Here is a 19474-nt window from a genome sequence, read left to right as displayed (position 1 = left end):
ACGGAAGCGCTAAAAGCGTTTGCACGCACCGCAATAGCAAATAATGTGCATTTTCCTGCGCCGGCGGTAACGGTACGAGAAATAGGCCAGCATGTTGAAGTGGGTGACGAGCGACCGGTGGGCCGCTCGGGTTGTCGTTCGGTGGGTGCAAATGCAAGCGAGCGAGCGAGCGAGCGCTCACGTTTCAGAACAGAGTAAACATTGTTCCGAGCGGCGCGTGGAACAATCTTGACACGCACGCTTTTACAGATTTCCAGGCCTGACCTCGGGGTCAAAGTGTGCATGTGCGCCACAGCTGGGATAAATCAATAAGGGACGGTGCGATTTACTTGCGTCACACTGATCAATTTAAATATTCACATATTTTAATTACTAAGGGGTACATATGAATTAAAGGAAGTACATTTATATAATTTTCTTTTCTTCAAATACTATTAGTAACATTTTTATTTATATATTAATTTTTTTTTTTTTGTGGCCCTTAAGTTGCAATGTTGGCTGTATGAGGCTGCAGAGCGGTCGCGGTCTTATAGATTACTTTAGTTTGGCTAAGTTTATCAGATTGTGAGCATGGTTAAGCAATTTGCCTGCTTTGTGCGCAAATCTGTCGTTTCTTTAAGTGCACAAAGGTGCGTTTGATTCCGGGAGCTGTCAGCGTTTCCGACGCAATGTTCACGATAATAATAATAATAATAATAATAATGCGAAACTATATCAAAACCTAAATTTCATGGAAAACAATACATTCAAAAATTATTCTTATTTATTTTGTAGTCTGGATCAATTCATGATATTGTTGGTCTTAATTCCAGCTGTGATGAGATTCTTTGTAAAGAAAATGCTGGACAGCACAGCGGGATGAGTTTGCTGTCTGTAGCTTTTGGATTAAAAAAATACAAATACCATTTTTGGTTCATTTCATAAGCAAATTAGCAACAAATGGCTCCTACAGAAGCTATACAGAACAAAACCACTAGGTGTCAGTAAGTCCCAAGATTCAACTGCTTAAGAGCCAAAAGATTAGTTGTGTATTACAAACATTTCTCATTATTTTTTTAGTGTAAACAAGTGCAAATGTGCATTTTTAACAACCGGCGGTTGTACTGTACTCAAATTGTAGCGTGGGGAAGGGGGGGGGGGGGGGGGGGGCTAATAAACGAAATACGTTTCCCCTGTAAAGAGCTAACGAAATCCACAGTGATTAGCGTTTGATGAGCGACTTCAAACTGCAGCTGGCCTGAGGCAGAGATGATGGAGGGGGGCGCGGGGGGGGGGGGGGGGTCCTGCTGGGGCCACCAGAGACCACCGCATTAAACATCTAAGCAGACGTGTCTTTAGCTTGGAGATGTGATGGATGGGGTGCCTTTTGTAGTCCTTTACGAGATGCTCTTTAAAACAGCAAATTATACCAAGATAGTGAATGGTAACATGAATTATTACTTCCTTGTGGTTCACACTTGACTTTCTCTCGGTTGCGGATTTTCCTGGCGACACCCTTCTTCACATTTTGGGCAATGGAATTTGAATCGAATCCAACTCGTTGCCCTGACCTCGCAGATGATCTTCTGGATGGAACGGACACACTCCCACACTTTTTCTGTGACTTTCAGGGCTTCTGTGTAAAAAGATAACAGCTACATAAGCAAAAAAGATAATAAAACATTAAAAATGAACTGAGGGAAAAAAGGGCTCAAAGTACAAAGAGCGATGTTAAGATAAAGCGTCAAGGAGTAAAAAGGCAGAGAGCTGAGAGACAAAAATGCCAACCTTCAAGCTAAATGGCGCGCTAATGTTAGATCATGCTAATGCTAACAATAAGCCAATTGAGCAGACTCATTTTGTGAGGCTGCTTTTAGCTCATCTGCTCCCAAAGTATTGGAAGTAAACATATTATTACGTTCTATTTTAAATATTGTAAGTGTCCCAAATACCTAATTATGTTTTTTTTAATGCTACAGCATACAGAAGGCTTTGATGCAGCCTCTCAACTGCAAAGAACGGTTGAAGAAATGGTAGTTATTACACAAACGGCCAGCAGGTGGCAGCAGAGCAAAAGAGATGAACTAAGGCCATGTTTAAATAAAAACTCAATTACTCGCAATTCTAAATAGATTTGTGAATAATGATGAAATTTAGCTATATTCTAATACTAATTGCTGCAAAACGGAAACAAATAGAAATATACTTTTTTTTTCCTGATGAAAGAAGAGACTTTAATGTTTCTTTCGGGTAGGTTCCATGTTTTTATAGCAATAGAACACAATATTCTGTGAGCCTTGCAAAATCCGTCAAAATCCAATAAAACAGCCGGGAGTGAAGGGGATTGCTTCGTGGGAAAATGGCTGTGAGTGAAGGAGACAAAAATGACATTTCCCCCACGTTCTAATGTTTAGTTAAGTTCCAATTTGACAGCAACGGTACTAATTGACACTTTTGAGGGTCACCTCAAAATGGCAAATTCAAACCCCAATGTCCCGAACTTCACATTGCTGTGTGGGATATTTATTTAAGAATCCCGGTGGACTGACAAACTCTCTAGTTTCACAGTATCCCTTGAAACATCTGAAAGTACCACAAAATGGCCAATTTTTGATGTTTTTAATGTGATGCAAACAACCAACAGCAAATCTAAATTTCCACCAGGAAAAATATAAAAACAAAAGTCCCCAAATTGGCAATTTATTCAGCCTAGACCTACCAACATGGTGCACATGGGCATTCTGGACATTGTAACTTCCGAGGAATGTTGCAGATGTCATCATTGTTCTCTTGTCTCTTTTGACGTGACTTCGAGTGTTACATATTGATACCTGTTAAATCATTTTTGTGAGGAATCATTAAACACGAGTCAATGAATATTACGCAAATGTGTTATTTCACAAGTATCGAACCGCATCCCTTCAAATGAACCCGTATCCAAGAAGTAAGCTCTCAGTTTCAAAAAGGTTGCTGAGCCACGGCCTAACCAAGAAACAAAGCGATTTTCAGAGTGCCTAATAAAAAAACCTCAGACGGCATAAAAAGCCCCCAAAATGAGCTCCCAAAAAATGACCAAAAGAGAGAAAAAAAAAGGTTCCCCACCTTTGGAATTGCTTTAAGAGGCCGATAAAAGAAGAGTGTTGTGGGACTTGCGTTAAAAGAGGATACAGTAAGGGACAGCCCTTCTGGGGACGAGGAGGCACCAGGGAGATGATGAACTGGGCTGAATTCTAAATATAAAGTTCTTATATAGGGGTTGGACTTTGAGGGCTGTGAATAGTAAATGAGCAGCGGAATCTGAGCTACAAAAGGATGACAAAGTGGGTCGCAAAGAACCCAAAAAGTGGCACCGCACGACATTTTGCATAACACAATACCACGACATTTACCATGATGCAAAATCTCAACTTGAATTGTCATTTCAAAATATGTGGAGATGCAAATTGGGCGAGCGAGTGAGAAACGTTTCAAAGAGCATTTCCATGACAGCGGCGACAAAAATGGTCCAAGGCAAGCCACTGTTTGACACTTTTATTCAGGTAGCAGCATCAGTCAGCAATTCCCTTCACGTCGCACACATACAATTTTTCTCACACACGCACACACACACACGACATACGGTACAGACACACACACCTGCATCTTCTGCATCATTCTTCTCTGGTGAATGAGAGGGGAGTGGGGGGGGGGGGGGGGGGGAGTGGGGACAGTGGCCTCTAGTTTAACAACACTTAAAAATAAAAGGTTTTAAAATAGGGGTGTCAGGCAATTACTAAAAAAAAAATAATAATTAATCGCATGACTTCAACAGTTAACTCATGATTAATCACAAATTTTATATGTGTTCTATATGTATGAATACATGTAAATAAAAAAAAATTGTTTTCATACTCTTGCTAATATAATTTTTTTTTTAATTAGAAATATGGCTGCATCTTTTAGTCATTGATACACTCATTTCATAATAATTCATAGAATTGAGTTAAAATTAAGAAGATGCATTGTAATGAGTGTGGTATTGATTTGTGTTGGCCATTTTTTGCCACTAGATGGCATCATTGCATTTGTAAGACATTGGTGACAGCTCAGTGCATTTTTATTTTCATATCAACTCATTTGCTCACAAAAACGTATAAATACGTAACATTTTAATTATTACCATGGTCCCAAAAACATATTTATACGTTTATGTTTTTTTTTTTTAAATGCTAGAGCGTACAGAAGGCTTTGATGCAGCCGATGAAACTGAAGAGAACGCTTGAAGCCATGATAGTTATTACAAAAAACGGCCAGCAAGTGGCAGCAGAGTATAAGAGATTAGGGCCATGTTGCAAAAAGCTCTTTTAACCACAGTTTTAATTAGATTTGTGAATAATGATGAAACTTAGCTATATTATTCTAATGCTAATTGCTGCAATACAAAAAAAGAGACTCTAATCTTTCTTTTGGTAGGTTCCATGATTCTATAGCGATATAACACAATATTCTGTGGGCCTTGCAAAATCAGTCAAAATCCAGTAAAACAGCCGGGAGCGAAGGGGATTGCTTCAGTGAATTACGACTAGAATTCCCCCAATACAGACTTTCTTAGTGATGGGCGGTCATTAATCGCGCGTTAAAATAATTAGTGGTGTTAAAGGAACTTTAAATTAACTCAAAATTAACACACTAATTTTGACACCCCTAGCTTAAAACAAGATCAAATAAAAGATATGCTCTACAACACACAGGAATAAACACATTATTAAATTAATAGTGAAACAAATTAAACGTGAGCACTAACCGTCTGCTGGCAGACTCTAAATTGGATCGCATTAGATTGCGTCCAAATTCTGTAAAGACTAAAAAGCTTGTTTTCATACCCTTTTATGCCTTTAAATCAGGGGTGCTCAAGTTCGGTCCTCGAGAGCCCCTATCCCGCCAGTTTTCCATGTATCTCTCCACTAACACACCTGATTCGTGATCAGGATCGTTATCGGGCTTCTGCAAAGCGGGCTGGAAAGGGGCTCTCGGGGACCGAACTTGAGCACCCCTGCTCTAAACTAATGATGTAGCAGAAAGGCAGAGAAAGACTTAAAAAAAAAAAAGCATTAGTACTAACATGTCATCAAACAAGAGGCAAAGGTGAAAGAGTGGAAAGCAGTTGAACGGTGTTTGTTCTGAACGTAGCGGCTTGGATTGAAAATTCTCGCACACACGCATGACACTGGAGTACACGTACACTTGGCGACCATTTTCCTTGCTTATTCAAATGAGAAGGATGGATTGTGATTGGTACCCGCAGCTGATTGGCCGGCCGGCTTCACTCGTCTCGATTCTTCCCGATTTGTCTCACTGCCGCGATGCCGAAAAATGCTTTTGACGTGCGGTGCCGGCACTTGGATGGTGACCACGGTGTGCAAAGTGAATGGACGCAAGGCTGTCACTTCCTCGATTTCATGGACCGACACGCACGCACGCACCTGTGTACATTCGCACCCATGCATACCTCGCTTATGCCACATCCGAGCGGAGGCGACAAATTCCCGGATCCGGCGGCGAAAGCTCCGATCCGTACACATCACAATTAAGGTTTTTGAGGAAGGTCCGAGTCAGGTCCACACTCGTCTTTTCCGTGCCTCGCCTCGTACCCTCGCGCCCCCCTCAATTGCTTACCGAGTCAGTACAGTCAGTCGCGGCCTGTGGGGGGGGGGGGGCGCGAGGGCCCGCAGTGGCTAGCTGTTGTTTTCGGCAGTCATGTACTTAAGGGCGGCGAATCCGTAGCGCCGCGACATGTTCTGCTGGAACTCCTCCTTGAGGGTCTTGAGGCAGACCCGGTACTGCTTGTTGGAGCGGAACTTGGTGATGTCGAAGCTGGGCGCGTGCGGCATGTGGATCATGTACGCATTGGGTAGGACCACAAATTCGTATTCCTGTGGCGAGAGGGGGGGGGGGGGGGGGATAAAAACAAGGTTTCAACTTCTTATTAGTGTTGTATAAGTTGGGACATCCATTTTCTATAAGACGACGTGTCATCATAAGGGTTGTGGCTAAGATGGAGTCGATCCCGGATGACTTTGGGCGCGAGGTGGGGTCCACTCGACTGCTCAAGCGTGCATGCTTTACAAAATGGGAGGAAGCCAGAGTAAGTGCACTCTTCTGGTTTGTCGAATTTGTTGTGATTTTTGCCTCGATTCAACCTTCGTTAATTACCATCATCATTAACTCATTCACTGCCATTGACGATTATAAACGTCAAAAAAATCATTTTAACTATTTCTATTAGTTAATTTTTTTTTCTACTTTTCTTAACAAGATAGATTATGAAAACCTAGAATTAGTTTTATTGTACATTTAGAACACATAACATTTGAAGTCATGCGATTAATTACGATTAAAAAATGTAATCGCCTGACGCCCCTAATTTTTAATAATCATCTCGTCAGGTGATTAATTTTTTTTAATTGTAATTAATCACATAACTTCACTAGATAACTCACGATTAGTCACAAATTTTATATCTGTTCTAAATAAAAATGTATTTCTAGGTTTTCATACTCTTGTTAACAAAAGTGGCAGAAAATGTTAAACCAATAGAAATAGTTCAAATGAATTTTTGATGTTTAAAGTCGTCAATGGCAGTGAATGAGTTAATGAAACCTGTAAGACTAACATTGTCATTTATTCTCTCATAAGTGTAAAAAATACCCACCATGTTAGGAAAGGCTTTAAATTATTTTTTTTTAAACAACCATGTATATATAGTAAGTAAGGTGTTTCAATGACCATTTATAGTAACTGACATGACCATGTATGGTAAGACATTTATTTTTTTTAGTAGTATTTTTTTATGTTTTTAAATGACAATGTATAGTGTGTTAAAACGACCATTTATAGTAAGTAAAAAAAAAAAAAAGAGACCTATACATAGCTCTGTGAAAAAGTCATAATTTCCCAACGATTATACAAGTGGTATGTCACTCAACAGGAAGCAGACGTCCCCCGAGACCAAACTGCTAACAAAAGACAGACAGTAAATCGTCGATTGTCGTATTTGTGTTTGTAAGGTGGCAGGCTACTTCCTGGTGCCTGTCGGATAGGACGGATGGGTGTTGGCGTGCGGCCATTATGATTCCCTGGGGGGTGGACTGTCGCTGAACTTTGATCCCTCGTTCTCTTTTTATTTTTTTTATTTTTTTAATTGTGTATCCTGATCATGTTTTTGATATTGCCCATTTGTAGCATTAGCATTTTATTTATTATTATTTTCTATTTTATAGCAGTAAGTAAAGCCTAAATTATAAATGCTCATGGAACATTTATTTAATAAAAGCAACTAGCAACGAACCCCCCCCCCCCCCCCCCCCCCAATCCAGCCTGCAAATGATTAGCTAGTCAAGCTAACATCTTAAGCAGTTAGCAATGAGCTAGCGGAAGTGAGGGTGCGTGTTTCACCTGCGCATCCAGCTCCATGATGTGCGCCACCTTGTTCCAGCCGAAGCCCACGAAGCGGCGGTCGTACTCGGGGCTGTCCCGCCTCACCATGACGTACGGCTCGAAGTCGGCCTCCCACTCCACCCTGTAGGGCGTGGTGGCCGTCCGCCATTTGGCAAAGTTAGTGGGCGCGTGGCCTTTGGTCCACACGTGATACCTGGCGAGCGTGACGTGACAACAAACGTCATGGAAATTGAAATGTTTTGTGGCTTACAAAGTCGGAGAAGCAGCGGCTGACGTTACCTGAAGGTAAAAAGCGTTCCCATGTCCAGCTGAGAAAGCAGCTCGGCTTTCGATTTTGGGTAGGAGAGGCGATAGCGCAGCGTTTCAAACGCGGGCACCACCAGCCCTTTCTTGGTGTTGGCCATGTCAAGTTGCACGACTGACTTCCTGTCAACACGCATAAAGGCCGGCATGATTAGCAAACTGACAAGCACGGACGCCAAATTGGGCCGTAATGATGGCAAACGTTCCTCTAACCTGAGATACTCGTAGAGGCCGTACATGGGCAAGAAATCGATGTCGGACAGGAACATGTAAGGTGTGTTGACGTGCCGCATGGCAACGTTCCGTAACAGGTTGACTGGGTAGAATTGTCCCTCTTTGTAGACTATGTGGTAACCGACGTTCCCTCGGCTCATGAGCACCTCGGAGCCCTGAGCGTAGCGCAGGAACTGCTGGGCCTCGGCGTCCGACAGGTACAGGGCCAAGCTGATGGGGCCTTCCCAGTGCTTACAGATGGCCTCCAACATCTGAAGTCTAAGCGGCAGACCACGCACGCGGACAAGATAACGAAAACATTCCCGTTATCACCAATGGGAAGATGACATTCCATTCGCTCCTGTCAAAGCGTTTCGCATTTACATATGAAGCATCCATTTGTCAATCCACGGTGTCGGTTACTTCCGTTGTTCTTGTTGAAAACTCTCACCCCCGTCTATATTTCAGCATCAATTTCCAAAGCATCTTATTTGTTCAACCAAACGTGTCCATCTGTCTTCTTTCTGTTGCCCCTCTATGCTTCCTGCTTGAGTGAGCCAACAATTCATATTCTGACATTGTGCTTTTTTTTTTCCCTGCTGAGTGTGCAACAATGTTGTTTTTTGTCAATACTTCCAACCAAAGCCTGATTAAAACGCAGGTTTGTGATTTACTGGAGGGTGTTCTTGACTCATTTTAGGGGATCTGAGCCAAAACGGCATGCAAAAGGATATTAAAAACTTTAGTAAGCATGAAACATTATGCATGGTTACATGTTAACATTAACACATTAAGTGAAATAGAAATTGTACCTGCATTAACTCATTTGCTTACAAAAACGGATAAATACGTTCTATTTTAATGTTTTAAGGGTCCCAAAGACGTACTTTTCATGTTTTTTTATGCTAGAGCATACAGAAGGCTTCGATGCAGCCTCTCGACGGCAAAGAACGGTAGTTACTACACAAATGGCCAGCAGGTGGCAGCAGAGCAAAAGAGATCAACCAGGGGCCATGTTGAAAAAAGCTCATTTACCCACAGTTCTAAATAGATTTGTGAATAATGATGAAACTTAGCTATGTTCTAAAGCTAATTCCTGCAAAACAGAATAGGATAGAAATATTTTTTTTTTTCCCTGATGAAAGACGAGATTCTAATCTTTCTTTTGTAGGTTCCATGATTTTATAGCAATATAACACAATATTCTGTGGGCCTTGCAAAATCAGTCAAAATCCAGTAAAACAGCCGGGAGTGTATGGGATTGCTTCCGGGAAAATGGAAGGGAGCGAATGAGTTAATGTTACAAAACAAATACTTCTTAAAGATTCAACGCAACTGTACTTAACAGTAATACTTTCACATACCACACGAGGGCGCCAATGACAAGTGTTGCATATTTTATGTATTTATTTTGAAACCTTTTTTCATTTAACTAAACTAAGTGCAATTCCTGCAGAAATTCTATGGGAATGCTGGAAGCTGAATGCTAATAGCTGAATGCTAAGTTGGATGCTAATAGCTGAATGCTAAGCTAAATGCTAATAGCTGAATGCTAAGCTAAATGCTAATAGCTGAATGCTAGGCTGAATGCTTATGAAGTAAATTGAAAGATAAATTATGTGAAAATTATAAAGTATTAATTGTAGTTGAAAGATAAATGAATAAAAACAACACTTGAACCCGGGAGGCGTGAATTTTTGAAGCAAGTTGAAATTTTTATGCAAAATTGGTATCTGAAAGTACCCTCCATTCATTTAGATGGAAAACTGGAACGAATGATATCCAATGGAAAAATGCAAAAAAAAAAAAAAGTCAGTTGGTACACATTTATAAACCTTAGCATAATTGCCGTGGATATATTTGCATGGTACAGTTGGAGGTGGGATTCGAACCCGCGACCTCCTGGTTATTGGACAAGTTATTGCATGGCGATTGTGTGAAACATCACCTGTCCATGGAGAGCTGTGCCACCAACGTGACGTCAGCGTTGTCGGGGGTGACTTCGTACTCGTAGTGGAGGAAGTAGAGGTGCGTTCTGTGCACGGTGAATCGCTCGCGGCGGAACTCGTAGCACGGGTCGTCTTCATCCAGCTCGGACAGTGTCTTCTGGAGCTACAAGGGGAGGAAATAAATGGTACACTTGAAGCTTCGATTACACTTCTTGTCGCAAAAAAGGCTACGAGGACTTCTAAAAGCATCACGATGGTGTTTAAATGAAGGAGAGGGGAGTGAGTGATCCTTGGAGTGGAATACTCGATCCTTGGGGCATTTAGAAGGAATCATAGGAACCGTTTTTAATAGTGTGCAAATGGTATGTCTGCTGTCAGACTAAACCGACAGTGTTGCCATGGTAACAATTCATAACGACCTTGAAGTTGTAAGAGACGTCTAACTTTTTTTTTTTTTTTTTCATATTGCCCATATGCACGCTTTCATATAAAAGGATGACCCATCATGAAAAAACGCCCAGAGAAAATATAAAGCAGCACTATGGAGTCATTTATCTTTCAAATGGCAGCTAAAATCTTTTTGATGGCTAACCTGTATGGACTGGTGGATAGACAGATGGACTGTCACACGTACAGACAACGATATCCAAACATCACGATGCGATATTATCACGATATGAAGGTCGCGATACGATAATATTATCACGATATTGTGGGGAAGTTGGCAATACAAAAAAAGGTCACATTATTGTAAAAAAATTGGGAACTCATACTAAAAAAAACACACACAATATTGTGCTTTAGTACGTTACAGTAATGAAAAAAAATTATAAATATTATATATAAAAAAAATTATAATATATATAAAAATATTGAAAAAATGTTGAGGCACACATTGAGTTCGTCCACAAGCATATTGCGTTCCCCTTCATCTGACCATTAGCGTGGATTTTAAACATAGAAGGGCTAAAACATGCCTTGTGAAAATTCAACTGCATAAAAAAACTAGCCACCAGGGGGTGCTAGAACTGCACACATGGAAATCAACTTGACTTTTTTAACAGATGTGCTCCTTTTAATATCGTGACATGACGAGGACGATATATTGTGGCAGTTTTAATATCGCGATATCGCCGTTATCGTTACATCCCTACTGTTCAGAGGATATGAGTGTATGAAGAATTAGGACGGGGTTCATAAATTTTTGAACAAATCTATAGTTTAACAAAAGCATGTTTAATTCTGTCTATGTTGTATTTCTCATAGTCAGAAAAAAAGATTATGGCAACTGAGTGACCGAGTGAGTAAACCGACGGAGGCAGGCAAGACACTTGAATGATTTTGATTTTGTTTCTGTGAATGAGCTGCGTGCAAAACAAGTCAGTCTATTACAAGAAATGGCTCCTTTCTGTGCTTGCCAACAAGATCATAATTTCTTACTCTATTACCATAATCGCTAAATAGCCCTAACAATTCAATCATAATTTCCACACTCAATCACGCGGCATCAGTATTTCATACCAGGATTAATGTGTGTATATGTTCTGTTTCATTTTGCATCTTTGCAACGATAGTAAGCGGCAATAGCAGGAAGGTGTCATTTTTCGCCATTTGTAGCAGGGCTCGGTCCCTAACCTCCATATACAGTCACGGTTTACTATAACTTCACTGAATCATTAGCTGCTTTTCCACCAACAAGCCAATTGAGTTTGATGACGTATGAGTTTGATGACGTATGAGTTTGATGAGCCCAGCCAATGTAAAACCAACACCACCCTGAAATTGACCATCCAATCAGCCTTGGTCAGTGGATATGGAGGATCAAAACTGCCAAAATTCAAAATAAATAAATGACTAAATAAATGAACAAATGACTAAAAGTGAAAATAAAAACGGATATAAAAAATATAATTCAAAAATGTTATTCAAATGAGGGGGCGGTCTTAAGTGTGTCTTGGGTGGTAGTCGTCCATCGCTGGAGCTCTCCATGTAAGCCAGCGAGAATTCCTTGTTCACCGAAGCCGCTCACTAGACCAATGAAAGGTGGTTTGCAACAGCGGAGTCCAACCCAAGACACGCTTAGGACCGCCTCCTATGGCAAACCATCTGCAGCATGAAATAAATAAATGTGAGAGCAGAGCGTTTTTATTTATTCATTGATATTTAATTAGTATTTATTTTGAATATTTTTAGATTAATTTTTTGAATCTATTTTTTTTTCATTTTTACTTTTATTTATTCATGCATATATGTAATTTTAATTGATATAAAATTATTTATATAATTTTTGAATTTTATTTTTTATATCTGTTTTTATTTCCACTTTTAGTCATTTATTTATTTATTTTGTCATTTATTTTCAATTTTGGCAGTTCTGGTGCCCCATAAGTGCAGCCCGCCCCCTCAAAGTTCCAGTCTGGCTCAGCAAGACCCTGCTGCTGAGATAGTACTCGGATGCCCCCCCTGGGGAATTTAATTACCCCGGAAATTGTTGTTGGTGGAAAAACGTGCAAATTGAATTTTACCAAGGTAATTTGAAAAGTTCTCCAAAAGTTCCAGCGGTGGAAAAGCCCCTAATATTTCTCATTGGAAAAGTGGGGCAAAAAACATAATTTTGGGGGTGGGGGGTGGGGGGGCAAAAAACAAATAAAAAAAACTAGAGGCTACCCACTTGCTGAATATGAGACAATCATGGCGACAGAGAAGAAAGCAGATGATTACCGCCACACGTTTCGTCCCTAATCAACCGTCCTCAAAACCAACAAACCCTTGAGCGTCACCAACATGAACGATCCGGGAGCTGGCTTATGCATAAAAACATGACACGTACTAAAGAGTGACCCAGCTTCCTTTTTCACTAATACATTCATGAATTCAGTCAAGCCAGCGGTCGCCAGCTCGGCAACAACAAGAAGACGCTTGCATTTCGATGGGAGTGTCGGTTACTCACATTCTCGCTGTTGTGATCGGCCTCGCTGGGACAGCCGAACAGCTCCCGGCGCAGCAGGTTGCCGTCGTACTCCAGGAAGGTTAGGTAGAGATTGCGGAAGAACTCCACGTGCTTGTTCTTGACTCTTAGTTTCTTCGGAGAGTTCCAGTGGATCACCTGCTCAGAAAAGGAGAACGAAAAAATGATTGTTAATATGAGGACGTCATTTGCATTCCAACATAAAGTTGCTTCATAGACGTGTTTGTACGTAATACCGCAAATGGGATGATTAAAAAAAAATATGTAAATGAGGTCAATCCAGTGCCCTGTGATTTGACCTCGTTCGTGCCTCAAGGCATTATTAACTCATTCACTGCCTTTGACGGCTATCGACGTCAAAAATTCGATGAGGTTTCCACTTTTGTTAATAAGAGTATGAAAACCTAAAAAAATAATAGTTGTACATTTAGAACAGATATAAAATTTGTGATTAATCGTGATTAATTACAATGCAAATTTTTATTCACCTGACGTGATTAAAAAAAATAAGAAAAGATTATAAAAAATTAGGGGCGTCAGGCGATTAAAATGTTAATTGTAATTAATCGCATGACTTCAGTAGTTCACTCACGGATTAATCACAAATTTTATATCTATGTACAATATAAAAATGCTAAGTTTTCACTCTTGTTAACAAAAGTGGAAACAATTTTAACTAATAGAAATAGTTCAAATGAATAGTTAACATTTAGCACCACTCTGAGCTTTGAGGTCAGATTCGTTTGACCTGTGCCTAATAATACGGAAAAGGGTGGAACGATCACCAATTCTGTTTCTGTGGTAACTGTAGATAGATTTGAACACATTTTAAAAGTATAAAAAAAAAAAAATCATATATTTGCTTGATCGCAGAATGTAGCCTAAGCTAACATTAGCATCAACCGTCTCGACACGTGGCGCTACGTTGGTCAGCTTCCGTCACCTTGAGGTCCGACACGTCTTTGTAGCACTTCTCCGAGCGGGTGTGGTCAGACAGCTGAACGTTCCAGAAGCAGGCCAGCTGGTGAACCAGGAACGGGTTCTGTTTGATCACAGCATTGAAGATATCCTGCACAGCGCACACACAAACTTCAATTGAGATTTTTTTCTTCTCCTCGTTATTATAACGGCTAACCTGACCTTGCAGCCAGTAGTGATGAATGATAATGACACAGAGGCTGAGTTTGAATTCTTCATTTTGCCAAGACATGTTAGTCTTAGGGAGGAAGTCTTCTCTCAGAGGAAGTCTTCTCTCACGAGATGCTGTGAAGCTCACGAGATGCTGTGACTATCGCGAGACCTACAGCGAGACCAGAAACCCTAACATGGCGGCGTCCTGCTGCTAAGATAGAACTAGCTCTATTATACTAAACTAATCCAAATTTAACCATCATATATCTTGCATTTTCTCTTCTCTCTTTTTCATCCGGCAGATCTGAAATACCACCCAACGTGGAGGACCTTGAACGTTTCATCGACGGATATTTTTACAGCTGCGCGATGGAGGATCCTGCCGTCGAGAAACCATCAAAGAAACCCTCTTCGAAGAAGAGGAAAAACGATTCAGCGACGGACACGGACGACCTAACCACCACCACTACGGACGTTTCGGTCAGTGTGCTGGAGTCCATAAATAAAAAACTTGACGTCCTCGGCCTCATCCTCGAGGACGTCAAAGAATTAAAAGTAAGTATGGAATTTATCAGTCAGCAGGTAAGTGTCCTTAAACAGGAAAATGCCGAGTTACATTCTACACTCACGACTGTTTCAGCCGAGCTGGAAACTATGAAAAAAGAAAATAAAACGCTAAAAGAAACAGTTTTAGATGTACAATCCCGTAGTATGCGGGAGAATTTAATATTCTCAGGTATATCTGAGAATACCTCTGATAACCCAGAGGTTGAGATAAAATTTTTTATGACGAATTCATTAAAAATTCCTCAGGAGACGGTAAATAACATCTCTTTTGACCGGGTACATCGGCTTGGAGCCCGTAGAGGCAACAAACCCCGTCCTATTATTGCAAAGTTTGAGCATTTTAAACAGAAATTATTTGTTAAAAGTAAAGGACGGGAGCTTAAAGGGACCTCATTTGGAATGAATGATCAATTCCCGAGAGAGATCAATGAGCGGCGAAAGGTACTGTTTCCTATAATGAAACAAAATAGGCAGGAGGGTAAGCGGACTACGATAGCCGTTGATAAGTTATATATCGATGGCCAACTATTCCGGAACCCCAATTCCACTCCCTGGCTGTTCTAATTAGCATTGGTGGAACTAAACTTAGTTTGATTACTAGGTGTATACATATACTGTATATGTGGTTATAAAACCAAAAACATGAATACTTATTATGTTTAGGCTATATTATAAATATAATATTAATACACAACTATATCTAAAGTATATTTATAAAAAATAAAATAAAAAAAATCTCGCTGGGGTTACTGGTGTATTGTTATGTTTAATCCCCTGTTAATTTCCCTCACTTTCACCGCCCTACTCGTTTTTGCACTGTTTTATTTACTTACACGTTACCTTACACGTTACCTTACACGTTACCTTACACGTTACCTTACACGTTACCTTACACGTTACCTTACACATTACCTTACACGTTGCCTTATACGTTACCTCATATTTTATACAAACTATATAAATCACCTAACCACTTTGATTCTATCCTATAACATGCCAGTGGTGGCAAATGGCCTATACAGATATATACATAGGACTGTGTTTATATTATTTGTATGCATAAATTAGTTCTGGTTTCCTGGAATGTTTGTGGCGCTCGCTCACAGGCAAAAAGAATAAAAACTTTAGACCATCTCTTAAAATTAAAAGCAGATATTTGCCTCCTACAAGAAACCCACCTACAAAAATCTGAAGAAAAATTACTTATTGATAAAAATTTTAGCCAAGCGTACTCTGCCCCTTATAACAGTAGACAAAGGGGAGTCTGTATACTCATACATAAGAATTTACTCTTTACTCTAAATAATACAATAACAGACCCAGAGGGCCGATACATTATTATTCAGGTGACTATATTTAATAAAATATATACATTCGGTAATTTATATGCCCCTAATAATGATGATCCGGCTTTTTTCCATGAATTTTTCTCTAAACTGTTTGAATTAGCAGCGAACTCTACTATTATTATTGGAGGAGACTTTAACACAACCTTAAATCCATTAATAGATCGTTCTAATAAAACAACATGTATAAGGCGATCACAATCCACAAAAGTAATAGGGGAATATATGGATGACTTTGGCCTCGTCGACAGCTGGAGACTTAAAAACCCAAATAAGAAGGAATTTACCTTCTTTTCCGCTGTGCACCGGTCCTTTTCAAGAATTGATTTTTTTCTTACAAATAATTCTATTGCTGATAAAACCGTTACAAAAATACATCCTATTATTATTAGCGACCATGCACCAGTCTCCCTTTCCCTACAAGTTGATTATACCTTTAAACCACCACCTACATGGCGTTTTAACATCTCACTACTAAACGACGCAGAATTTGACAAAATTATAAGAAAAGAATGGGCAGACTTTTTGGAAATAAATGACTCTCCAGACCTATCTCCAGCTCTTCTCTGGGAAGCCGGGAAAGCAGTAATTAGAGGTAAAATTATATCATATTCATCTTATAAAAAGAAACAGGATCAAAAATTAGAAAAAGACTTGGAAGATAAAATTAAACAACTGACGGATGAGTACGCAATAAACCCAAATAACCAAATATGGACTGACTTACAAAATACAAAAATACAGTTAGACGATATGTTAACTAAAAAGACAGAGTTTATAATACAACAATTGAGATACAACAACTTTGAATATAATAACAAATCAGGTAAATTTCTTGCAAACCAACTTCAACGTAATCGGGAAAAATCGCTTATAACGGCTATTAAAGGTACAACTGGTGAATGTACACAATCACCAGAAGAAATTAATCAAATTTTTTATAATTATTATCACAACTTATACTCAGAAACTAATAAACCTAACCCAGAGCATATTGAGGCATTCCTCAGTAGCTTAAGTATACCTCAGGTAACTACTGAATATAAAGATATGTTAGATGCACCACTTACTATAAACGAGTTGTACAGTGCTCTAGATAGTATGCCAAATGGCAAAGCACCCGGCCCGGATGGTTATCCGGCTATATTTCTAAAGCACTTCTGGTCAATGCTTGCTCCACTATTCTTAAGAGTAGTAACAGAAATTAAAACTAATGGTCACATACGCCCACACATGAATACAGCAGCAATTAAACTTTTATTAAAGCCAGAAAAAGACCCCACCCTTCCATCAAGTTACCGTCCGATTTCACTAATTAACACTGATATTAAAATTATCACTAAGGCTTTTACATCTAGATTAGAAACAGTAATCCCGACAATCATTCATAGCGACCAAACAGGCTTTATTAAAGAGCGTCACTCTACTAATAATATTAGAAGGCTCTTTAACCTTATTAGTATGTCACAGCGGCATGATAAAAAGGCAGTTATTATATCATTGGATGCAGAAAAAGCTTTTGATAAAGTTAACTGGTCCTTCCTCTTTGCTGTTTTAAATAAATTTGGCTTTGGGAAGTCATTTATTCACTGGGTGTCAGTATTATATGATTCTCCTAAAGCTACTGTTACTACTAATGGGATTATATCTAAGAGTTTTACTCTACAGAGAGGCACAAGACAGGGATGCCCACTGTCGCCTTTATTATTTGCAATATTTATTGAACCGCTTGCATTAGCCATACGCCAGGAAAGAATGATTCAAGGAATTCACTCTGGGGTAACAGAACATAAAATTAATCTATATGCCGATGATATTTTACTTTATTTAGAAAAGCCTGCTATTTCATTAGGGGAAGTATTTAACTTAATAACTAAATTCTCACAGTTATCAGACTATTCTATTAACTGGACAAAATCAACACTTCTACCTATTACAGAAAATTCATGGAACCCTGCAAGCCAGGACCCATACTACTCATTTCCTATAGGTAATTTAAAATACTTAGGCATAAAAATCTCACCTAAATTAACTGATTTAGTTCATTTAAATTTCACTCCACTTCTGGATAGCATTTATAGTGACTTGGAGCGCTGGAATAATCTTCCTATTTCTCTAATAGGACGAATAGCCACTATTAAAATGAAAGTTTTACCCAAAATAAACTATTTTTTCTCAATGATTCCATTTAAACCTACGGCTAACTGGTTCCAGTTGTTGGACTCAGCCGTTACAAAATTTTACTGGAAAAAAAAGAAGAAGCAAAGATTAGTCTATCTACTCTTCAGAAAAATAAATCCAAAGGAGGTCTAGAGGCACCAAATTTTATGCACTATTATATAGCCAACCAGCTACAATATATTATTTTATGGGCACAACCCAATAGAGATACTAACTGTTGGCTGGAACTAGAACAGAAGGATTGTAATAACCTCAGACTCCTAGATTTACTCTTTATTACAACATCGATTAAGCGCCATAACTGCTTTAAAAATCCAATGATTTCCGCCACCCTGACTGCCTGGTGGAAGGCACTAGAAATGACAAAAGCCAAAGTGGAGCCCAGCGGGCTTTCTCCCCTATGGCATAACCCCGACTTTCAAATTAACAACCAATCGTTTTATTTGAATGTGTGGGAGCAGAAAGGAATTACACATCTCCACCATCTCTTCTCAGATAATATGTTTATATCATATACATCCTTGCTCCAAAAATATAAAATAAAAAACGGAAACTTTTTACATTATTTGCAAGTTAAAAGTATGATAAAGAAACAAATTCCAACACTCCAGGGTACGCTCCAACCGCCTGTTTTAGCTAAAGATATTACCAAGCTTTCTCCGACAACAACAAAAAAACTCTCAAAAATATATAAGTTACTTTCATATACTGATAAAACGTCTTTACCCATCTCAAAATGGGAAACAGACTTGTCTATAGCTCCGGAATCTGTCTTTTGGATTCAAGTTTGTGAAAATGTTTTTAAAATGACAAAACACACAAATTTACAACTTATCCAATATAAAATTATTCACAGAACATACATTACTCAATATATGATGAAGAAAATGGGACTCTCAGACTCCGACATTTGTCTCCAGTGTTTACAAAACACTACAGACACTTATTTTCATGCTTTATGGTTATGTACTCCGGTTATGTGTTTCTGGACTAAAGTCTTAGAAAAACTTTCCGCTGTCTTGGACTGTAGGATACCGTTCTCTCCAAACTTGTGTTTGCTAGGTGACTTAACAACAATTGACTTACCACATAAACAATTTCAATCTATACTTGTAGCCCTTACTATCGCAAAAAAAAAAATTCTTGTTAACTGGAAAAATAAACAAACTTTGAATATCGACCAATGGTCTAACCTCCTCATAAATCATATTTTAATGGAAAAAATATCTGCCTCAAATAAAAACCAAATGTCAAAATTTAAAGAAACATGGTCTACGTATATAGAATTTTTTAACCTAAACTTGGATTTTAATTCTGCCTGTTAGCGAGAGCCACAGCAGCGTTATAACTGGCATTGATGTTTCTGTATTAGGCAATTTGTAACTAATGGTTGTGTTTCC

At 39.1% G+C, this 19474-nt stretch overlaps 1 protein-coding gene across 1 annotated transcript in view; it reads right to left on the bottom strand.

The window, feature by feature from the left end:
* Positions 1–3495: 3495 nt before the first annotated feature.
* Positions 3496–19474, bottom strand: part of large1 (LARGE xylosyl- and glucuronyltransferase 1) — an 85417-nt gene continuing 69438 nt past the window's right edge. The window contains exons 9-15 of the mRNA XM_086059701.1: positions 13793–13918; positions 12832–12987; positions 9881–10044; positions 7933–8211; positions 7696–7842; positions 7414–7609; positions 3496–5891 (exon numbers count right to left, since the gene is read on the bottom strand). Coding sequence (XP_085915827.1) covers positions 5694–5891; positions 7414–7609; positions 7696–7842; positions 7933–8211; positions 9881–10044; positions 12832–12987; positions 13793–13918 — 1266 coding nt within the window. The 3' untranslated portion in view covers positions 3496–5693. The remainder of the gene's footprint in view (positions 5892–7413; positions 7610–7695; positions 7843–7932; positions 8212–9880; positions 10045–12831; positions 12988–13792; positions 13919–19474) is intronic.

The sequence above is a fragment of the Leptonotus elevatus genome, chromosome 17 (genome assembly GCF_054856555.1).
Source record: "Leptonotus elevatus isolate MCC_2025b chromosome 17, RoL_Lele_1.0, whole genome shotgun sequence".
In the NCBI taxonomy this organism is placed as follows: Eukaryota; Metazoa; Chordata; class Actinopteri; order Syngnathiformes; family Syngnathidae; genus Leptonotus; species Leptonotus elevatus.
The sequence above is the reverse complement of the archived record's forward strand: the minus strand, read 5'-3'. Positions and strand labels throughout refer to the sequence as shown.